The 21,531-nt window shown below is 36.4% G+C and overlaps 1 protein-coding gene across 4 annotated transcripts; it reads left to right on the top strand.

Moving 5' to 3' along the window:
- The first annotated feature begins 218 nt into the window (after positions 1-218).
- Positions 219-19,877, top strand: LOC107799860 (uncharacterized). 4 transcript variants are annotated; one of them, XR_012701958.1, is made up of 21 exons: positions 219-764; positions 1,665-1,824; positions 2,598-2,929; positions 3,853-3,934; positions 4,043-4,361; positions 5,766-5,824; positions 6,825-6,914; positions 7,192-7,283; positions 7,788-7,886; positions 7,968-8,045; positions 9,396-9,480; positions 9,593-9,651; positions 9,753-9,822; positions 9,972-10,063; positions 11,049-11,111; positions 11,502-11,568; positions 16,681-16,944; positions 17,572-17,688; positions 18,992-19,144; positions 19,268-19,438; positions 19,608-19,800. XR_012701958.1 is itself a non-coding variant. In XM_075236714.1 (20 exons), the coding sequence occupies exons 1-20, from the start codon at positions 316-318 to the stop codon at positions 19,361-19,363; spliced, it is 2,826 nt and encodes a 941-aa protein (XP_075092815.1). In that variant the 5' UTR covers positions 219-315; the 3' UTR covers positions 19,364-19,877. The 4 variants fall into 4 exon arrangements, 2 of the variants coding, with proteins under 2 accessions (XP_075092815.1, XP_075092816.1); XR_012701957.1 differs by having other exon boundaries at positions 19,539-19,678; XM_075236714.1 differs by having other exon boundaries at positions 19,268-19,877.
- The last annotated feature ends 1,654 nt before the right edge of the window (positions 19,878-21,531 follow it).

Genomic DNA, 21,531 nt, shown 5'->3' with positions numbered 1-21,531 from the left:
ACCCATACAATTTTAATTTTTATACATGCAAGTAAAGTGTATATTTGCCTTATATTTGTAATGAATTCTGAAGTCATTTTGTAGTAAAATCTCATTCTCCCGTTTCCGACCAATTCTGTATTTTTTTTCTTTTTCTTTGCGCCATGTATTATGTAATAGAAAAAAGAAAAAGTTAAAAAAAAAAGAATAGTACAACAGACCCACAAAAAAGAAAGAAAAAAAGAGAGACAAAAATAGAAGGCTCGGTCTCCTCCCTTTCAACACAAAAACCTCTGCATAAACCCTCCAAAAAAACTCCACCTTTCTTCAGCAGCCATGGCAGAACAACAACACTCCCAACTCTCATCTCTCCGTGCTCTCGAACTCCGTCTTCTTCGTTGCTCTCTTCCACCCTCAACCCCACCCCCACCCCCTCATCAACCCCTATCCACCCCTTATTTGTCTCACCTCCACACCCTCATTGAACAAATTCTCGAACTAATCGAATCGGGTGAATACACAAGCGCACTCTCTTCTGATGCCGCTAAATCCATTTTCTCCTCACAACCTTTAATTCATAATCAGCTCAATTATTCTTCAGAAAAAGCTGAGTTGTTTTACTCAGAATTTGTTCCCCAATGTGTGACTTTGTTTCTGAATAAAGAAGACGGGGTTGAAAAAGATTCTGTTTTTAATAGCTTTCTGAGCAAGTTGTATAAAGCAGTTCTTGTCATGGCAGTTGCTGTTGCAGCTCTGCTTGCTTTTACTCAGTCTAACATTACTGGGTTAGTCTCTATGTCCCAATTTATGCGATAATGTTACCTTTCTAAATTTTGAAACAATTCAACTTTAGACTTTTCATTTTACCCTAAATGAGATTGATTTATAGCTACACAAATATCATATACTTGTTCTCGACCATAAGTTTCAAATTATCGAAATTTTCATTATATAAATGTGTGCGCTCCAAGTTTTGAGATTATGAGTGTACCCGCATATTTGCAGATGCCTTTTATCAACCTAACAAAAAAAATTCATTTATATACACACACACTTTATATACGTATGTGCCCAGTTTGAAGCAGTGGATGCACGTGCCTTTCTTTTTATGTGACCCCCCCGGCCACACACATGAAAAAAGGAATTGAACCAAAAGACATCAGAATGTTTTTGAGTAATATAGTTAGTCCATCTCTTCCATTTTATATTACCTAGTAATGTTTCCAATGGTTGACTTGATTAGTTTTTGATCTAGCTTGAGACATTTATTTTGAATGTATGTTGAGATTAAAATTATTTTCGTTAAAAGAAATGAAGAAAACTCTAAAACAGTGAGAGATTTGTGTAAAAGATCACAATTATATAAGAATAAGGTCGACTTTGAACGGTATGAAGGATGATTAAATATCTGTTGAAAATAAATAAAAAGATTGTTTAAACGGCAATGAGAGATTTACTTAATCCAAAAAAGAAAAAAAAGCCAATGAGAGATTTATGTAAAAGATTACAATTAGACAAGAATGTTCTTAACCTTTTGAATGGTATGAAGGATGATTAAAATGTGATGGATGAGTACTATTATCAACCTTTTGATGTCTGGATTAACATCTTGGTGGTGTATCTGCCAAGCTTTATGAACTTACTTTTTGCGTGTTATTCAGTGTCTTACCTTATTGTTATTATAGGCCAATGATGAAGTTGCCGCCAATGCCGTTAGGTGCAATAACTTTTGGTGAAGAAGAGTTGACCAATGCTTCTAGTGGTTGGTTAGAATGGGAAGCGTGGGCACAAAAGGAGTTAATGTCAGCTGGTTCTGACTTGCGCGCCAAATTTTTGAATCTGCAGGTAAAATTGCTTTCATCGCGTATCAACTTGCCAAAATTCTTGTGAGCATGAATAAGTGGTGATATTTCTGGAAATTAAATGCCTATTTATCGTTTGTCATTAGTAAGCTGAAAGTTGTAAATGGGATGAAAAGTTTTATTATCTGCTTGTGTTTCAGATTACTTTACGTATTTGAAACAATATATAAAAAGTAAAAAGTAAGTCTATATTCCATCTTGACAGAACCATTGAGATAACAAGGAAGAAAAAGAGACAATTGATTATAATGATTGTAACTTGATTCATATGAAAGAGAAGACATGTACACCTAAAATAGGTGCGAAATACAGAATAGTGTGTGAATGGAATTATGGAAGTAATAATTGGTGGCATGCGCTGCTTGAACCGTTTATTAAACAGTACCTTTTCGTACCAAACTCTACTCTCAAAACTTTCATTGCATAGAGGTAATAGTAGGGTATTTAAATTCATTTCTACGGGATCAACTCCCTAGTCTTGACAATGTAAAATGATATGGAGAAGTATAATTTCTGTCAAGTATCCATCCATGTTATGGGGGCAAACTTAAATCCTTATTTACCTATTAGAAAGGTATCCATCCATGTTATGCGTAGTTTTTTGAATTAACATATCTGTATGTATGCTTTGTGTAATAAATGCTTACACGGACGTCTGGTTTCCTTATTAGCCAATTTTTCTTATTGCATACACCAGTGAGTTGATGCCAAAGTTTTCCTTTTCATTTTCCTCCCCCTTTGGTCCTCCTTCTGTAGTATATAACCTTTGCCAAGATACTGCTTATGAGGACGAAAGATATTTTGTCAGAAGGAAGCGACTCGGGGATGGATGGAGCCAGAAGCATCTCATGGTGGTTAGCTAGGCTGTTAATCATTCAACAGAAGTTGTTAGACGATCGCTCGTCTTCTTTGTTTGACCTATTGCAAGTATTCACGCGTGAAAGTTTGCAACATATTGGTTCACTGGAGAAAGTAAAAGATTATTGGGCTTCTCTGATATCAGAAGAGGATGTTTTGACTATTGTATCTATGCTTCATTTGGAGGCAGGAATAATGGAACTTACCTATGGACGAGTTGATGCTTCAAGGTTAGCTATTTGATGAAGAAACTTTTATGGTACTTTCAGTCACAAATCTATAACTGGGCATACCTGGGTCATTTTCCATGGTTTGCCCATCCAAAGTTACTGATGATTTCATTTTTCTTATTCAAGTCACCTTCGATACTCTTCTCAGTCTATAAACAGAGATAAAAAGATGGAAAAAAACTCAACTCATCGTAGTTGCATGATATGTATTCAGTTGTTTGACGGATGAATGCATGTGAGGCTTTATTTAGTTTTGCTGTAATATGGATCTTCTAGTGGTGCTGTTGTTTATCAATTATCTTTGTTTTCAGCTATATCGGTCTTTTTTCGTTAGGTTTATTGGTTTTCTTCCTTTTCATTGAGTTGTCCTTTTTTTTTTTTTAAAAGAAGATTTTATTGATATTCAGTGCTAAGATATTACTGTTTGGAAATTACAAGAAAATTGGACTTGTTTTACATTACAGCCTCATCACATTCAACAAGTCCAACATATCCTTTACAAGTCTAAAGTCTTTTAGTTCCGTACACTTGACAGCTGATCTGTATCCAATGAATCACACTTGGGATGGAAACATCAAAAGGCCAAAGAGTAACATAATCTGATTGTTCTTCTTAGCTGCTTATCTCTGTGACATGTCGGTTGGCCATTTATCTTCTGTTGTAGCAGCATAGTTTCCTGTTTCAATGTTGAATTAGTTTCACTATATGATATTATTGGCACATCTAGCTGCATTTCTTACCCATATTTTTCCTTTATCCCTGTCACTCTTATTTTGGTCCATGCATATTTGATTTGTTTGTGCAATAATCAATGATCTCATCTCATGTAATCCTCTTGTATGATGAATCTTCTCAAAAGTGTAACGTTTCTGCTTATCTGGAAGCGTGATATTAGTTCCTCCCTGATATGATTTGTGTATTAGGGTGCATATTGAATCAGCTGCAGCAACATCCAGACTTAATTTTTCGCTAAGTGGGGCTTTGGGCTTCCGTACGGTACATCAGGTATGTTTTGTCACGTGCCATTTGGAAATATTTGGTGATCATTGATCACAATGATTGGAAGAGTTTTTCTTTGTAGCCATATACTCAATGGTTGCGCTGGTAAAACAGGCGGAACCAAAAGCACAACTCCTCCTTGTGGGTAGCGTGGATGCCGGTGATGGTAGTGCTTCGCTTGGAAATGAGTTCCAAAATAAGGTTTCTACCAGTGTTGAAAATGCTGTTCCTCAACATCCCAGTGAAACTCATGAAACTTCAGACATATTGATGACCCCCAGATTCTTGGGAGATGATAAAAGTTCCGAAGACAGTGCACAAGGTGCTCAAAATCACAGTATAGCGTCTATGCAGTTAAAGCCAACTCAGCAAGCAGTAATTTTAGCACAATGTCTTTCTATTGAGAAGAGAGCTCGGGGTGATGAATTGCAAAGTAAGCTTCCTGACTATTATAACGAATCCCTATTTCAATGTTCTTTTGTTTTCCTGTTGCTTTGTTTGATTATACAAAAAGTTACATTGCAATCTGATTAGCTTAAAGAAGGACTATTGAAGGGCATTGTTTCAGATAATGTGAAACATATTCCTTTGGGAAATTTGTTACCCCCTTCTGCTTTGGGACACTTCAAAATGGTTAAAACCATTCCTTTTCTGTACAACTTACACTACGTTCTATTAATATATCACACTAAAATTTCTGATGTTAATTGATATTTGAAACTGTAGTAAATTCAATACTTGCTGACCAATTGCATTAGTATGGACTATAAAGGATATAATGCAGCTGAGATAAGAGACTGGTTTAGGAGTCTAAATCTTACTTTATAAAAAAAATTGGTTTCTAAAGAAGAAAGGAAATGAAATGAAATAATCTTTACTTGATTGCACTCAAGAAGAAAGTCATTGCTCTCCTCTCTTTGTCTGAAGTAAGCACATAGCAAGAACCTTGGAAGCAGTGTTGTGAAGAGCGTGAAGCAAGTAAAAGCGACAACCCCCATTTCACGAGAAGCGAGAAGCGAAGCGCTCGCTTTTTTTAAGTGAAGCGGAATTTAAAAAAAAAATTAAAATAAATACTGCATAGACAACACATGTAATTGTAAGCAAATGTTCAATACTTCAATTAATTGGGCAGAAATTTTCTGGAAAAAATTCGCTAGCATTTCGCCGCTTTTTGGACGTTTAGAAAGAAAAAGAAAAAAAAGAAGAAGAAAAAGAAGAAGAAGAAGAGGAAGACTGAAAATCAAAAGTGCAGAAGCAGAACATACCTGTACTGTTGAAGAAGAAGAAAAACAACTGCTTTGAGATTATTTTAGAAATCAGAAGTTGATGAAGAAGAGAAGAAGAAGTCGCTGCTGTTGTTGAAGAAAAACCCTAGTCTTGCTGCTGTTGAAGAAGTCCAGACAGTGTTTACGTTTTAGAAACCTCGTTTTAATAAAATACGGCTTGAGTTAATTTTAAAAATAGAAGCGGACGCCTAACGCTTCTTCTTTCTTCACCGCTTCTCGCTTTTTCCAGAGAAGCGGTTGCTTTTTCGTACCAGAGTCGCTTCTATTACCTGAAGCGCTGCCCTTCACGCCTCGCTTTGCTTCTCGCTTAAAGCGAGGAAGCGAGCGCTTTTTTAATCACTGCTTGGAACATCACTAAGAGCATTGGCAAGTTAACAAGCTGCTGAGAAAAGAATGGTTAAAGACAAATATACCTCTCTGGATTTCCAATTCCCAAGTATTCCTACCTGAAAAGTGGTCGAAAGTATATATGAAACTTGTGTATGATGATATGTGGGGAGATCTAAATTTACTTTATAAAGCTTGGTTACTCATGCATGTGCTTGTTTCAGGGTGGGAGATGGCTCCTTATATTGAGGCAATTGATTCCCAGAAGTCATCACTTTTTACGGTGAGGTTTACCCCGTTTAATTCTAGCATTTTGTTCTTCATTTGGCATTCAAATTGCTTTAATTGAAACATCACATTCAAAATTACACTCCACATTTTGAATCTAGCTGGTTTTACCTTTTTAGCATACATTGTATCCTTCTAATATTTGAAGTTGGCAAATCAAAGATGGTGTTACCAAGGGCACCAGGGGGTTCCTGACTTGCTTCTATGCAAAACTTATACAAGAACAAGAAACTTTTTTTTTTTGTTGAGAAAGTTGTATCCTTCTAATATTTAAAGTTGGCAAATCAAAGATGGTGTTACCAAGGGCACCAGGGGGTTCCTGACTCGCTTCTATGCAAAACCTATACAAGAACAATAAACTTTTTTTTTGTAAACAAGTATTATGAGAAACTATAATACTTGTTTACAAAGCTTAATCCATCCAAGCCGTGAAGTAGAGTGGCCTGATAGTTATGGAACACTTATTTTGTATTTGTTCTTTTTTTAGTAAGTAGAAATGGAGAACTTCTTACTGGCATTGATAGAGGGCTTGCAAAAAGTAATAAGTGAAGTGACTGAGACCTGAATTGTATTTTCTTGGCGGCAATGCTTTAATAGCTTCCTTTGGTTGTCTTCTAAAAGTTATTGTTCTCAGTAGCAAAATGAGATAGGAAACTTGAGGATGGAAGACCAATTTAGTTTACCTCCCTCCTCCTCCTTTATTTTTGGCTCCCTGGCTCCTGCTGCCCCAACCAATTCTTTTTTTTCTCAGTTTAACTTCAAAAGGATATACAGCTGCTTTAGTTAGTGTTGCAGTTCCTGTAAAAGTATGTATAAGTGGTAATCAGATTTACAGTCATCTTTGTGTATTGCATCATCATCTTGCTGGTGCTTCTCAATTTGCTTCTATGTGGTCGTTCTCTTTCCAGGATTTGTATTGTACTTGATTTACGTACCGAGATTTATGCCATTATGATGGAATGCTAACTGACTCAAATATTTCTCTTTTCATCCAGCTACAACATTTGTGCGATATATTACGCATTCGATGGGAATCAACTCGTAGTCGTACGAAGCAGCGTGCATTACTTATGATGGATAAACTGGTAAGTCCTAGAGACGTTAAGGGATTATACTTCCTGCTTTAGATCTAATCTGTCGAGGAGAAAATAAAATGGAGCACCACAAATGGATCAGTATATGTAAATTGATGAAAGCAAATTCATTCCGAACCCACCGGGTTGGCCCAATGGTTAATTCAAGTTGATGAAAGCAGATTGATTTCGAATTTCATTCGATGCTCATTAGTTATTCCATTTGGGTCTTGCTTTTTGCAGCAAGAATATTTTTAATTGTGTTATAAGATTCTTATTTGAGTCTCAGGTTCAGGGAATATGTGATCCTTCCCCTGGAGCTACACAAAGGATGCATTGTTGTTTTGGAGTTAATATCCCTACAGTTCCTTCATTGCGCAAGTAAAGTTGCTCTTCTGCCTATCCAAATTTACTTGGTTTTGCTCAAATGACTCTTCATTTACATGCAATGTTACTTATTGCTGAGTATGTGGCAGTTTTTTGAAGGCCATCAATTTTAATCCCTTATAGGAAAACCAACTTGTGCACTTGGTGCAAAAGCAACTAGTAAATTGTCACACTAGCTGTGGTAGTTGCTGTTTGGTGCACCCTTGAGATTCCTACTTTTATAGATGATTGGGTGTCTTTCGTAGAGAAATGGGAATCATGTTTTGTTGTAGATTCTCTACTTCTTGGTCTACCTTTTGTATATGGGAGTTTTCCCATCGTTAACAATATCATTTACCTAACAAAACAAACAAAAAAAAGAAATATAGAATAGACATTCTATATACTTTTTCTTCTGATATTCTTCATTTTAGTTTTGCTAGGTATTATATTTGCATAAACAATGTCATCTCATAATTAGATACATTGGGTTAACAAGTGCAATCAGTTATTGTTCAGGGAGTATGGAGATCTACTAGTGAGCTGTGGTTTGATAGGAGAAGCTGTTAAAGTGTATGAGGAGCTTGAGCTTTGGGATAACTTAATATACTGTTATAGGTACTATTGAAATTCTCAAAACATGGCTGTTACCTGTGGTTCTGTGCAGTTTCATCTGAAAATAATGTTTAAATCTTGTAGGCTAATGGAGAAGAAAGCGGCAGCTGTTGAACTGATCAAAGCTCAGTTATCCGAAAGACCATGTGACCCTAGATTATGGTATATTGAAAAAAACTCCACCTTCGCTTTGTCATTTTAACTGCTTTTCCTGTTTCTTGTGTTGATTTTCCTCTAGCTTGGGAAATGGAATTCTTCGTCATCAGATGAAATTAGGTGCATTTTTTGTGCTATTACAAGGTATGAAGTGCTTGATTTTGGAGAGCAGGAGGTCTAAAATTTTGGTGATACGCAATAACCATCCACTTTTATCATGAAAAATTTACTTGTATGATTCAAGGGCTTTTTTTTTCAATAGTCCAATAAGCTGCCACAGGTTTTTTGGCATCCATTAGAAGCGCTTTGTTTCCTCAAAGTGGTTTTACGTGGTAGAATGTCTGTGATAAACATGTTCATCTTGAACCCACGAAGTATCTTTCAATTAGAAAAATTAACCAATGTATTCGAAAAGTTTTTCAAAAACCCATGACTATGAGATCAAGGTATTGATCCTTTACCTTTTTTTAATTTAGTTTTGCCTTTCCACAGTATTTTATGACATACAGCATGAGATAATGTGATACCCCTCTAAATCTCCAAAGTTACTGCATATCCAGAGATGCAGAGCAAAATTTTTGTACTATGATAATGCTGTAGTGTTTTGAGAACTTTTTTGTGCTTTAAACTTGAGTTAGGACTTATTGTGCGAGACTGACAAATCAACTATCCTTTTGTAGTAAGAGGAGAAGTCTTTTACTATTTGAGTAACTGCCCATGTTTGTTTATGCTAAAAATTCTGCCCATATGTTGAAAGGTTTGTTTGGTGAATTTAGACTCTTAGCACATTTGTTTGCATGCTACTGATGGAGAAAGTGATAACAAATTATTTCGTGTTAAGTTAAGTTGTACTTATTGGGGATAGCAAGAGGTGAGATTGTTATCCCCTCATTTGGTTACAGAAGTTGGTCCCGAATTCTAATCACAACATTACTAATAAATAAGATCATATTACTCATTACTTCCCTTTCTAAAAATTGCATTCCTATCAATATTTACCTCACTACATTCCAACAGCATTATAATCTTCCATCCACAGTCTCCTCACACTGTTATAATCTTTCCTTATCTCAGCCACCAAACAAAGGACTTTTTACGATTATGAGATGCATCATTTTGAAATTACAAGAAAGTGGTCTTTGCTGAAGAAGCTTTTGCATTATTTGTTTGCTGGTCATCTTCCTTTCCATGCATTACATTGAATTCATTTGTATTTGTTAGCTGCACTGTTTTCCGTTTTTATACTTAACCCTGATCTCTATTCGCATTTAAAAAAAATTATAATATACTTTAACCATATTTGTTTTATGTTTGGGTATTAATTATGCTGTATAATACCGATTGCTTCTCCTTTAGGTGTTCCCTTGGAGATGTTACAAATGATGATAAATGCTATGAGAAAGCCCAGGAAGTGTCAGGGAATAAGTCTGCTCGAGCACAGGTGAAACCAAGTCTCTTGTTACCTACCTTAGTGATTGCAAGTGTTTTTCTATTTTCCTTTCATAATTGATCTTCTAAATTTTTCTTTGGACTCCAAAATCTTCTTGGAACAGCGTTCTCTTGCCCGTAGTGCATACAACAGGGGGGAGTACCAGAAGTCAAAAGATCTATGGTTGGCTTACTGCGTGCTTTCTTTCACTTAATAATCATTAAATATTAATTAATTTGCTTCTACTTATCCACTGATTTGATCTTTATTTCCTTTGTTTTCAGGGAATCTGCAATGGCAATGAATTCTATGTACCCAGATGGATGGTTTGCACTTGGTGCTGCTGCTTTAAAGGTCTGTTTTTCGTTTGTATGTTGGTCTTGATCGCTCATGGCTCTAAGCTGTATGTAAGGAATTGCACATGATGCTATGTAGCGTTAGTTTCTCCTTCCTTTTGGCATGTATCCACTAAATTATTTCTGACTTCATCTGGAACACTACAGGCTAGAGATGTTGAGAAGGCACTGGATGGGTTTACACGTGCTGTTCAGCTTGATCCTGAAAATGGAGAGGCTTGGAATAATATTGCTTGCCTGTGAGTTCTTCACCCTTGCATTTAGGAAATTTATAAGTCTGATGCCCCGTGTCAGTTGCATTGGTTTGCTGTATTTTAGGAAATCAACTAGTGAAACCATTTATTTGTGGGACCAAAAATCATTTATAGATTGGTCAGTTTTCCAGTTCAGCAAATAAGTTAAAAATAAGTTAAACAACACTTGTAAAGAGAAGCAAGGAAGGCACTCTGTATAGTAGCTAGTTGTTTGTATAGGATGTCTTAGTAAAACATAGTTGAATCATCTTCTTCAGCAACCTCCTCCACGTACAGGCAAGAAATTAGTAGTATCAGCTGGTTCTTTTTCTTCTTCAACTTTCTTTTTTACTTTTTCCAAGAATTAGATTCTTGAAGAATATTGCAGCTAGCCTAGAACTTCACCAAATTTCATCCAACCTTTGGAGTGTTTTTTATCGTGCTCTGGCTTTTGGGCTAGCTATGCAACTTCATCATTTGCTACCCGAAAGAGTGAACTATTAAGCAACTGGAATCGTGGCTAAAATATTAAACCAACTCATCTATGAAGGTCATCTGATATAAGTATCTCTTGAAGAGCAAGATCATAATGTTTATAAACATTTTCTTTTTGAGATAGAACTTGTCTCCTTTTTTGATTTCCTTTTTAACTTATAAATTTTTAAACTACTGTAATAGCAATAATATTAGTTAAATACGTAATGGGCGGAGGAAAGCAAGATGTTTATTTTAATTCTAGTCTACTGAAGGATGTTAAATGGAGGAAGAAATCCAGTGTAAAGGGTATTCCACAAGCTATGAGAAGAAAAAGAAACCTTTACCTTGATAGAGTTGGACTACAGGGCCAAGGGGGTATGCTGTATACTGATACCTCTTTGCAGATTAAAGTGGATTCTGCTTGCCTTACTTCTTTGTCCTTGGAAATCGTCATAATATCTTTTACTTCTATTCCTATTTATTTTTTTCACGTGTTCGGTTTTTTGCTATGCAGGCATATGGTTAAGAAGAAAAACAAGGAAGCTTTCATTGCATTTAAGGAAGCCTTGAAGCTGAAGTACTAACTTCCTGCTATCTCCCCCCTACATTTCATATTTTATTTTTTTCTTTTGGTGTGCATGTGTATTTATCTTACACTTTCTCATCCAGCCTAGCTTTTCACCCCCCTCCCAAAAAAAAAAAAAAAAAAAAACGCACACACACACGGACATCACATTTTCAACCACAAAAACCCAGTTTCAAACCCATCCAGAATTGGACATAAACATGTAGGTATATCCTTCTTCACTTCCTTCCCATTGTACCATAGGAATGGGAGAATATGCACTTAGTAAAATCATGTAGTACCACTTTGCAAAGCCATCTTCTCTCCTCTTTTGGACCAAGGTTGGTGTTATCATCTTGTTGATCTCGGAGTATTTCATGTAGCCTTTTTTACCTTTTGCAGACGAGACAGCTGGCAGATGTGGGAAAATTTTAGCCATGTTGCTGCAAATATTGGAAATTTCAGTCAGGTATAGTCAACATTTTATGCAAAATCTTTTTTTTCCCCACTTAGATAATACTATAAATTGGTTGCTCCCATCATGTTTTCTGTTGATCTTTGACCGGTCAGACTTTTCTATATGTGATGCTCTTTCCATTTCAATTAATGTAAAGAAAGATATTTGAAAACTGAGTTAAAATTCAATTTCTTAATCTTCTAAGACGTCCTTCGAATCACCAGGTTGAAAAGAATTCCATAGCAAAATCTAAACTATGGAGATTCTGATGACATTTCTGATCATGGTTTAACTTACTGATAGATAAACAGATAACAAGATACGTTTGCAACAAGAAGGAAATCTTTGAGAAAGAGCTTGGGTCACTAGATGCATTAGATTCCGTCATTGGACTAGGGTTAATCTCATCTGAATCTGTAACTTTATCTCGATGTAAACAGAATTAGAGCATATTCCTGATCACGTCCAACTATGCCTTATAAAAAGGACAATGCGGTCGTTGCAAATATAATCCGGTTTACAAGTCCGGAGTCGGATCCCACAGAGAACTAAGGCTTAGCTACAACTGTTCACTATCACCAAGAAGACAAGCTTGAACAGTTCCTAACTTATAGATATTTAGATTCTTGTGTTTAACTAATTGATTAACAAATTAAAATAATAAATTAACAACTAAAGATACTAAGAGTTAGAGACAAGATTAAGGAGGTCTAGAGTTATGATTTCCCCAATTGTCGGAATCCTTCCCGCTATGTCTTCTATAATTTCGCCTACGTATTCTCTACCGATCATGAGCACTCTTATTATCGTAAATCTCTCCCGAGTAATCACGACAATTTACTAGACGCACTCTCCCGAGCTACGCTAGCTGACTTTTGATATAGCTCACTTCAGATCGCACTCAAGGCTTCGTTATCCCTAATCCCGCCTTTAAAGCCTCGGTTATTGATCCCTCATATACTCTGGGAGTGGTGTTGTTCAACAATTACCTAAATATGCACTCTCTCCCGAGTTATGCATACTAAATAGGCACAGCTAATTGAGAGCTCTTCAATTAACTACAATAAGAACGTAGTTGAACAAATAGAGATTATACTACGGCTCAATTATATAAAAACATAACAAGAATTTATCCTACAAAAGGTTCTATCAAAACTCTAGATAACAAATTAGCTATTCATAATAGTATGTAAAACTACAATACTAAAAGTCATAACCAACAATGAAAAATAGGAAGAGGAAAGAAAAACTTGTAGAAGAATTCCCAAGCCTTCCTCCTATTGTGTCTCTGCCTCCTTAGGTCAAATTTATGTCAAAAATATGTCCTCTCCAATTCTTGGCCGGTTTCCTTGGTTTAATATAGGGTTTATGGCTTAAAATCCCGTGTTTTGCACTTTGGTCCCTGAAATTTACGCATCCTGCCGCGGTTCCACTGCGGTCGCGCTGGAACCGCGGCCAAACACCCTTTCAGATTCTTCAGTTGTCCGCGACTGCCCTCTGCCGTGGTTCTGCCGCGGTCGCGGTTTTTGACCCTGTTCCGTTTGGAATTTGGAAAAACGTAAAACATGAAAGTTGTAGCCCTTTGAGTTAGCTTTCCAACCATATATTGTGGAGCTCAAATGGAGTTCTGAGTAAAAAGTTACGTCTATTTTAGTAGACATTGCGCAATATGCCTCTTCGAGTTTTCGTTTTATTGTTTTATCATCCGTTGATCCCCGAACGCGATCCCGGCTTAATTCCTTGAGCTATTACTCAGACTTCAAAGCTCCAAACCACTTAAATTCATTACATAACATCTATATAGCTCGGAATCACACCTACAAGGCATAAAACACACAATTAGTGCAAAACACTAGCGATTAAAGCGCAAACTCAACTAAAGTGCAGTAAATTAGAGTGTAATAATCGACTAAAATACGTAATTATAGCCTATCATCAATTCCCTTGACTGAAAGTTAGAGAGCACGTTTTAATGCACCTATGGCTGCAGAAAGAAAAGTCACTGTTACAGAATATATAGTTTCCTTGTATATAATATTACATCATATTTGTAGGAATTTTTAGGATTTTCAGGATTAGAATCCTCTTCGCATGTATTTAAACAATTGATTCTCTGAGTAATGATATAGAAGTTCCTCTATCATCTCTTTCGAATACATGGAATTAGAGCCGGTTATCTGTGTGTTGTGTGTCCTAGTGGCCCCATGTTATGTTGTCCAAGCTATAGTCTGGGTGTGCTGGAGGGGAGGAGGGGTGAGGGCGTTAAGTGTCCTATATTGGCTGAGGGATGGTTTGTTGTCTCCTTATATGGTCTTTGGCAATTCTCACCTCACGAGTTAAATGTTGTGGTTGAGTTAGGTACAAGGTCCATTTCTACACATGTAATTGTAAGAGATGGCAAAGAATTTCTATATCATTACTCAAAGAATCAACCGTCAAAATACATGTGAAGAGGACTCTAACTAAGGAAATTAAATTATAAAAATCTTAAAAATTCTTACAAATTTGATGTAGTATTATATATTCCATGTGTTTCAAAAAGAATGAACATATTACTATTTGTGGAATCAAACAAGATTTTTTTAATCATATTTTTTCGAATAGTTTTTGAATATTTTAAATTATTAACTATTGTGACTTATAGTACTTTCTATGTGGTTTCTAAATATGTATATTTTATTTAAAAAAACCTAAAGAATCTATGTCCGAATTCACACAAAAAATTAGTCGATTTGACATTGGTACTCCGAAAAGGTTCAAACAAATTGAAACAGAGGAAATACATAGAAACTGTATATTCTGTAACACTCCCCTCAAGTTGAAGCGTAGGTGTTAATCATGCCCAACTTGTTACAAACATTTTTCACTTGAGTGCTATCTAAAGCCCTTTTGAATATATCACCTCGCTCTCCTGTTTTTATATAGTTAGTGGTGATTAGGTTCTCTTGAATCTTCTCACGGATGAAATGGCAACTAACCTTGATATGCCAGTCGTTTTATGGTATAATGGATTTGAGGCAATGTGTAGAGCAACCTGACTATCATACCAAACTTTTGCCGGTGACAAAGGCTTCAAACCAATTTAAGTTAAAAGTGATGTATCTACAATATTTCGGAGGTGGACTGAGCCATAGCCTTATACTCGAATTTTCCACTGGATTGAGATACAACACTTTGTTTCCTTCTCCTCCATGATACAAGGTCCCTCCAACAAAGACACAATAGCAAGTAGTAGATCTTCTGTCAATTTCGATTCAGCCCAATTCGCATCTGTAGAACACACAATATTATCATGATCGTGGTCACTATACACTATGCCAAATCAAGGAGCTCCTTTCAAGTAACATAGGATTTGTTCCAAGCTACGCAATGTTCGACTGTAGGAACGGACATAATATCAACACTCATTAAAGGAGTTCTGAAAATCACAACAAGCTAAAGGGGAATAACTCTGAACTAGGTTATTTTTATGATGAACATATGGAGGCCATGTTTTCTACAACAATGGAGGCTTATTGGGCTCATGAAGGTGCCAATGAATTTGGAGAATTGGGCCACAAATTTAAAATGCTTACATTAATTAGCCATTTAGCCTTAGTCCAATTAAGGCCCAAGAATTTCAAGAAATTGAATAACTCCAAGAATCCATTCACGATTAGGATTTCTTTTCCTCAAAGATTAGGATTTCTTTTCCTCAAAGATGCTTAATTCTTGTTTTAGTGGGGTTATATTTATAGTTCTAGTTAAACTAGGATTGTTAGTTGGTATTCCATTCCTACTAGATTTCTTTTTCCTATTTTAGTTACGATAGGTTTTCTTAGCCTTATTCTTATTCTAGTTTAATTAGGATTAGTTTTCTTTGACCTTATCGATTTTGCTCATTGTAAGGCCTATTTAAAGGGCTTAATATGCTGAAAATAAACATTTATGATTAGTTTTTCTAAGCTCTTGCTTCAAAAACGTGATTAACTTTTTATTTCATTGTTCTTCCTTTATTCAACGCTTCTTGCAATCTTGCGGGATTGAAGAACGTGTAGGTGAGGTTTCTTTTCATCTTACATTCTTCTAATGTCGGTTTGAAGAACGCTTTCGCTAGTTTTGTGAAAACCTTTAGCGGGTGCTTTTGTTTTTCTCTCTTCTTTGTGCTTGAGAGGTGCAAGCTAAAGGGGAATAACTCTAAACTAGGTTATTTATAGCTACTAAGCATATTACAGAAATGGCCAAAAATGGGCATTGATTGTAATTGCGGATCTGGCCTGGACATAGTGCACGCGGACACAACTAAGGCCACGCGATTGCACTTTATGGCCTGCGATTCTTGTCCTCTTTGTTTTCGCGAACGCGGACCATTGGCTTCAAATAACCTCCTGCGATAGCGGCCAATGTCCTGTAACTCCATCTTGACGATCGCGAGTTGGTCCTCATGATTGGGACCTGGTCCTCGTGGCCACAACTCCGGAGGATCTTCAAAGTTTGGCGATAGTGGTCGGGAGGCTTGCAAACGTGTTTGACACCTGAACAGCCCAAAAACTGTAGCTTGAGCTAAGCTACTAAGCTTGATTTTGGACCTTTGGAAGCACTCCGTGCACTTGATATTAACTTGCATGAGCTCCACATTGTGAGTGCTAGTCCAGAAGCTATGATACTCTGAACAACAGACCATGTTTCTGAGAAGGAATAATTTTGACCAAGTTTGTCTATCTCTTTGGTCAGTTTGAATTCGGATCTTCGAAAAGAGTAAGGGGGAGATTTACCAAATATCAACTCAAAACTGATTCACTGTCACCTTTGTGATGTTCAAATGCTATGCTTTATCACTTTTTCCCCCGAAGTGTCGTTGTATGACACATAAGTTCAATACTTTGATAGCCCACACAACTTTAAAATCACATTTGTTCTTTCTCCTTTCTCGATTCTCTTGGTATCTCAATTTAAACATAATACTGAATTGCTCGGTAAGTTATGCTATTCCAACTTCTGCATTGCTAAAACAAATTCCTAATATCTCAAATAAGGGACTCCTCTTGTATTTTAATTAGATATTCAACACCACGTTAGTGCTGCCAGCAATGAAATTTAATTTACTGATGAAAAGCTGAAGCTGGTTTAGTTGCTTCTTTGAAGGCACTGGAAGCAGTTACAAAGGTGCTGGATATGACAAATAAGAAGAGAATTGATATCGAATTACTTGAGAGGATGTTGCAAGAGCTAGAATTACGGACTTCGACTAGGGATTCTGAATTGCATGCTTTGAGGGATAGCACCGGTTCTGCTGAGGCTGGCTCGAATATGATTAATGCTGATACATCGACCAGCTCAGACGTAGATTTGGCAAGAGAACGCGAAACTGAGTACTTGATTCAGTCAGTGGGGAAAATCCTACGGCAGGTAAATATCAATTTGACATCTTTCCTTGGCTTTTGTTTTGTTTCTGCGGTTTTCTGTCACTGAATAAAAATGGATCTTCAGCTGCTAAGTTCAAACTGCCATTTATTTGTTCTGCTCCTGAATCCTGATTCCTTAAAACAATTACTTGCACAACAGTCACAAGGCTCTTAAAGGCCACATGTGGACAAGAAACTGGTAAGCATAAAGTAGAGAACTTGATTTCATGTCATGAGCATTGTCTATTAGCAATACGGAGAACTTAGGAAAAGCAGACAGGTTTATGTGTTTTTTTGTATGTCTTTCATGCTTGTCAATCAACCTTTAGATTAGAAGCAAAATTCTCATAGCATGTATGCTGTCTTTGCTTCTTGTGCGCTGCTTTGATTAACTCACTCCCTAAAATGTTTTACTTCTGTTGACGATTTGTCCGTCTTGGGGAGGTCTTTTATTGTGCAACCTGCAGGGGATGAGTAGTGTCACTAAAAATGACCTTTGGGTATAAGTATTTCTTGGGCTTATATAAATTGATCTGGTTGATAGGGGAATCATCTACTTGAGAAACCACTGCAAAAATGGCACAAGTGTATTATGTAGCATCACATTTAAGAACCTTTTCCTCTGTTGCAGATCGTTCAAACTGGTGGGAATGCTGAGATTTGGGGCCTCTATGCCAGGTGGCATAAACTCAAAGGAGATCTTGCAATGTGTTCAGAGGCCCTTCTTAAGCAAGTCAGATCATACCAGGTATGACTGCAAATTCATTGTTTTGATGTTTCTGTGCTTGTGCCGACATTTTGATATCATTGACTTGGTGAAGCTGCTTCTCAAATGTCTGTCATCGCCCAATTAATCTTTTGATCTGTTTCTCCATTTCTGCTAGTATTCATAAAAATGCTGTACTGTTGGTTCACATGTTTGTCTTTTTTTTTTTCCTCGGAAAATTTTAGAGCTTGAATCCTTCATCATTGATGATGTGATGGCGTTACTGCTCAATAGACTCTTTTTGTCGTTTGGACTTTGGATAGCATTCCCAGTGTCAAGGACTGTTTACAAATCCTTGGCAGCTTATTCTCTAATCTATGTTCTCAGAAATCTTGTAAGGAACAGAGGGACTGTAGTTTGGTGTGGCCAAATGCTTTATAAAGGAACCTTCTCAAACAAAAACAAAAAAAGACCACCTCAAAAAGTGCTTTATAAAGGAAAGTTAAGCTATTTTTCTGTAAGCACTAAAGAAATAAGAAATTACCGTGCTATTTTTCAGTAAGCAGTAAGAAATAGCTATACAGGCTGGACACCATCACTGAGGATCCGATTAGATCTTCCGCGAGTTCTGCTTTGCACATTTGCAGAATAATGATAGTTTAGGTTTGCCATGTTGATATACCTAGTGGATATTAGTTGATATACCTAGTGGATATTAGCTAGAACAGCAGGGCCCCAGAAAGATAGATATTTGGTAGGTTAAGATGATAAAGTAATGCTGAATAAGATTAGGAGAGGAGAGAGGAGAGAGGAGAGAGGAGAGAGGAGAGAGGAGAGAGGAGAGGAGAGGGAGATGATTGATAGATTAGGTTCTTCATGGTTCATTTATGCTGGTAGGGCAAGTGTTAATGCTTATGGTTCATAATGGAGCAAAAACCATGACTAACGATTTAGTCTTTAATGGTATCCACGACATATAAATGTTCATCAGTTTTTGGTTAATGGTTCTCCAATGGTGCATCTCTGCAGCAGTTTGAACATTCATACATATGGTTTATAATGCTCTGCTATGAGGTGCACACTTGTGTGCTCTAAAGGAACATAGAATTAAATTTCCTGTCACTGTTATCGCGGACTTCCTGCATATTGCAGAGCATATTGCTTGTCTTCCGATTAATCCAATAATGTCAGCTCCCTGGACTCTTTTGTGTTGTGAAAAAACAGTGTAAATTTCTTAGATTCAGGCATTTGCCAGAATATAGAAGTCCTTGTACAGGCTTTAGATAATTTATCAAGCTTTGACATTTTACTTTCTCATTCCAATCTCCCAACAATCACTTGACAGGGATCTGACTTATGGAAGGATAAAGACCGGTTTGCAAAGTTTGCACGTGCCTCGTTAGAACTCTGCAAGGTTTACCAGGAAATAGCTCGACGTAATGGTAGCCGTAGGGAGTTATCTGCAGCGGAGATGCACTTAAAAAGCACAATCAAGCAGGTAGTTCTTTTAGTCTCCAAAACTAATGTGCTTGAAGCCTTCTTATGACAGATACTTTCTTCGTGCAGTATACCTTGTCTTAACCAGTGCTAAGCAGGGCAACTCTCTTTCTGTGAATTTCAGGCTGAGGCTTTTTCTGACACCAAAGAGTATCAAGATATCTTGGCATGCTTTGATGAGGTGAAGGCAGCACAAACCTCCTCAATTGCTGTGGCATAAGGCACAATATGCTTTCTGCTGAGTCATTTCTTCAAAGGGGTGAAGTCAACATCTCCTTAACAAACATATCGGCTGGTACAACACATTCTGTCCAAAGATAAATAAATCAGTTCTTGGAAGTAATTTAATTTCCTAAGGGATTTGTTCCAAAATTACGGACCTGTTCATTTTCCAGGGGAAAAGGTGTCTGCTTAAAAGGGCATAGAATTGATCTTATGTTTAAAATTGGTCGGTGGAAATGCAGGATTAGATGGTGGTGAATTATAACACTCTCAACTTCTAGGCAGTGAAGAGATGCAAGCTATGATAGTTGAGACATCTGCAGACTTTGATCTATGTCAAGATACGTAATTTATTGTATGTCAATGTTGTTTCAGATGACTGGTTTGGAAATTTGTTGTAATTTTGGTTAGTAAATGTCATGATAATTTCTCACTTCAGAATCTGTGATGGTGTTCAATGTAAGTTACAGTTGTGGCCCCTTTTGGAGAAAATATTGATTTTTTGAGGTGTTCTTTGTGGCCCCTTGTAGAGAATATTTTTTTTTTGTGTCCCAAACTTCCAATAAATTTCTTTTTATTCTTTGGTTACCCTAAATAAGACACGTTCTTTTGCCTATTACCTTCAGCTGTATGTAATGGACCATGTGATATTTTTAAAGAGTTAATATTTTTTTTTACGACAATGACAAAAATATATTAATTCTAATGCTACAATCAACTGTCGCAGCTAAATGATAGAATGTGAATATCAAGAACAATAAAATGCAAAGTAAACCAAGAATACAGGAAAATATGTCTTGTTGAATATCTCCAAGTGGCTGAGCTTTAATATCTTCTTACTTCACAAATTTGAGAAAGGAAATCTAACTGCACACAAACTAATAAGGATGAAAAATGCAAAAATCGTAATTTCAATTTACCCATCTCAAGCAACCATTGCAACAGAAGCAGCTACACAGATCCCTGAACCTCTGCAATAGATATTTTCTTATCTGCTGACCATTTTGGGCGAAGTGCACCAGTAGTTTTTTTAAGCATGTTATTTAAAATATATTTATAATTTACAATATATTTAAAGATTAGCCAATTCATCCAAACTTTACGACTAATAGCCTATTTGGCCAAGCTGTAAAAATCAACTTATTTTGAAAAGTATTTTTCTCAAAAATACTTTCAGCGAGAAGCAGTTTGTGTTTGGCTAATCAATTTGAAAAGACTTCTGAGCAACAATTAGTGTTTGACCAAGTTTTTAAAAACTGCTTCTAAGTGTATTTTTCTCAAAAGTAGTTTTCAAAAAGAAGCTACTTTTTTCTGCTTCTCCAAAACTACTTCTGCTTCTCTTCAAAAGAACTCTTTTTTCCTTCCAAAAGCTTGGCCAAACACCTCAATTTTTGGAAAAAACTATCTTTGGCTAAAAAACAAAGCACTTTTGGCCCCAAAAAAAACTTGGCCAAACATACTATAAGTATCCAAAATTTTCGTATCCTGAATTTTTGAATTGTTAATTTGAAATTAAAGACTTAGTGTCCTAAGTTTTTGAGTTGGTAAATTAAAGTTCAGGACTAAGTGTCCTGAATTTCTAAACTACTAATTTAGAATTCAGGACATAAGATTCGAATTTCTGCACATAATTTTCTAACTTTAGGACACGATGTCCTAAGTTTGAACTTTCAAATTTAAACTTCAAGACTCCATGTCCTGAAATTTGAACGAATTGGCTAATATTTAAATACATTATAAACTGGTAATAAATTTTAAAAAGCACATGTAAAAGTGGCTACCTGGTATCATTTCCACGACCATTTTAGAACTATTGCCATCATGGTGGTGAGCTAGAGGGTATAACGGGAAATGGAGCCCGTGTAACAAACTTAATTCAATGAAACAGTAATCAATTCCACCCAAACTTGTATTGATAAGCTGTAAAAAGAATTACAAGTAATTGCTCTGTTAAAGTTCCAAACAAACTTACAAAGGAATACTAAAAGTAACAGTAGATAAGAGAATTAGAGGGAGAGGAGGAACTCAGAAGGAGGAGAAGAGAACAGAATCATTCATAACAAATTGCCTGCTTGCACCAACCCCACTCATGATGCTTTATACTACTGCTTAGCCTATTTTACCCTTCTTCACGTGAACTTCCTTCTTTCCAAACGTAATCAACAA

Source organism: Nicotiana tabacum, chromosome 18 (genome assembly GCF_000715075.1).
Source record: "Nicotiana tabacum cultivar K326 chromosome 18, ASM71507v2, whole genome shotgun sequence".
NCBI classification, from domain to species: Eukaryota; Viridiplantae; Streptophyta; class Magnoliopsida; order Solanales; family Solanaceae; genus Nicotiana; species Nicotiana tabacum.
This window is presented reverse-complemented; position numbering and strand designations above follow the sequence as displayed.

Coding starts and splice junctions, on each gene's coding strand:
- LOC107799860 (XM_075236714.1), top strand. CDS start 316: ATGGCAGAACAACAACACTCCCAACTCTCATCTCTCCGTGCTCTCGAA. Junction 765..1,664: donor ACTCAGTCTAACATTACTGG/GTTAGTCTCTAT, acceptor TTGTTATTATAG/GCCAATGATGAAGTTGCCGC. Junction 9,652..9,752: donor CAGAAGTCAAAAGATCTATG/GTTGGCTTACTG, acceptor CTTTGTTTTCAG/GGAATCTGCAATGGCAATGA.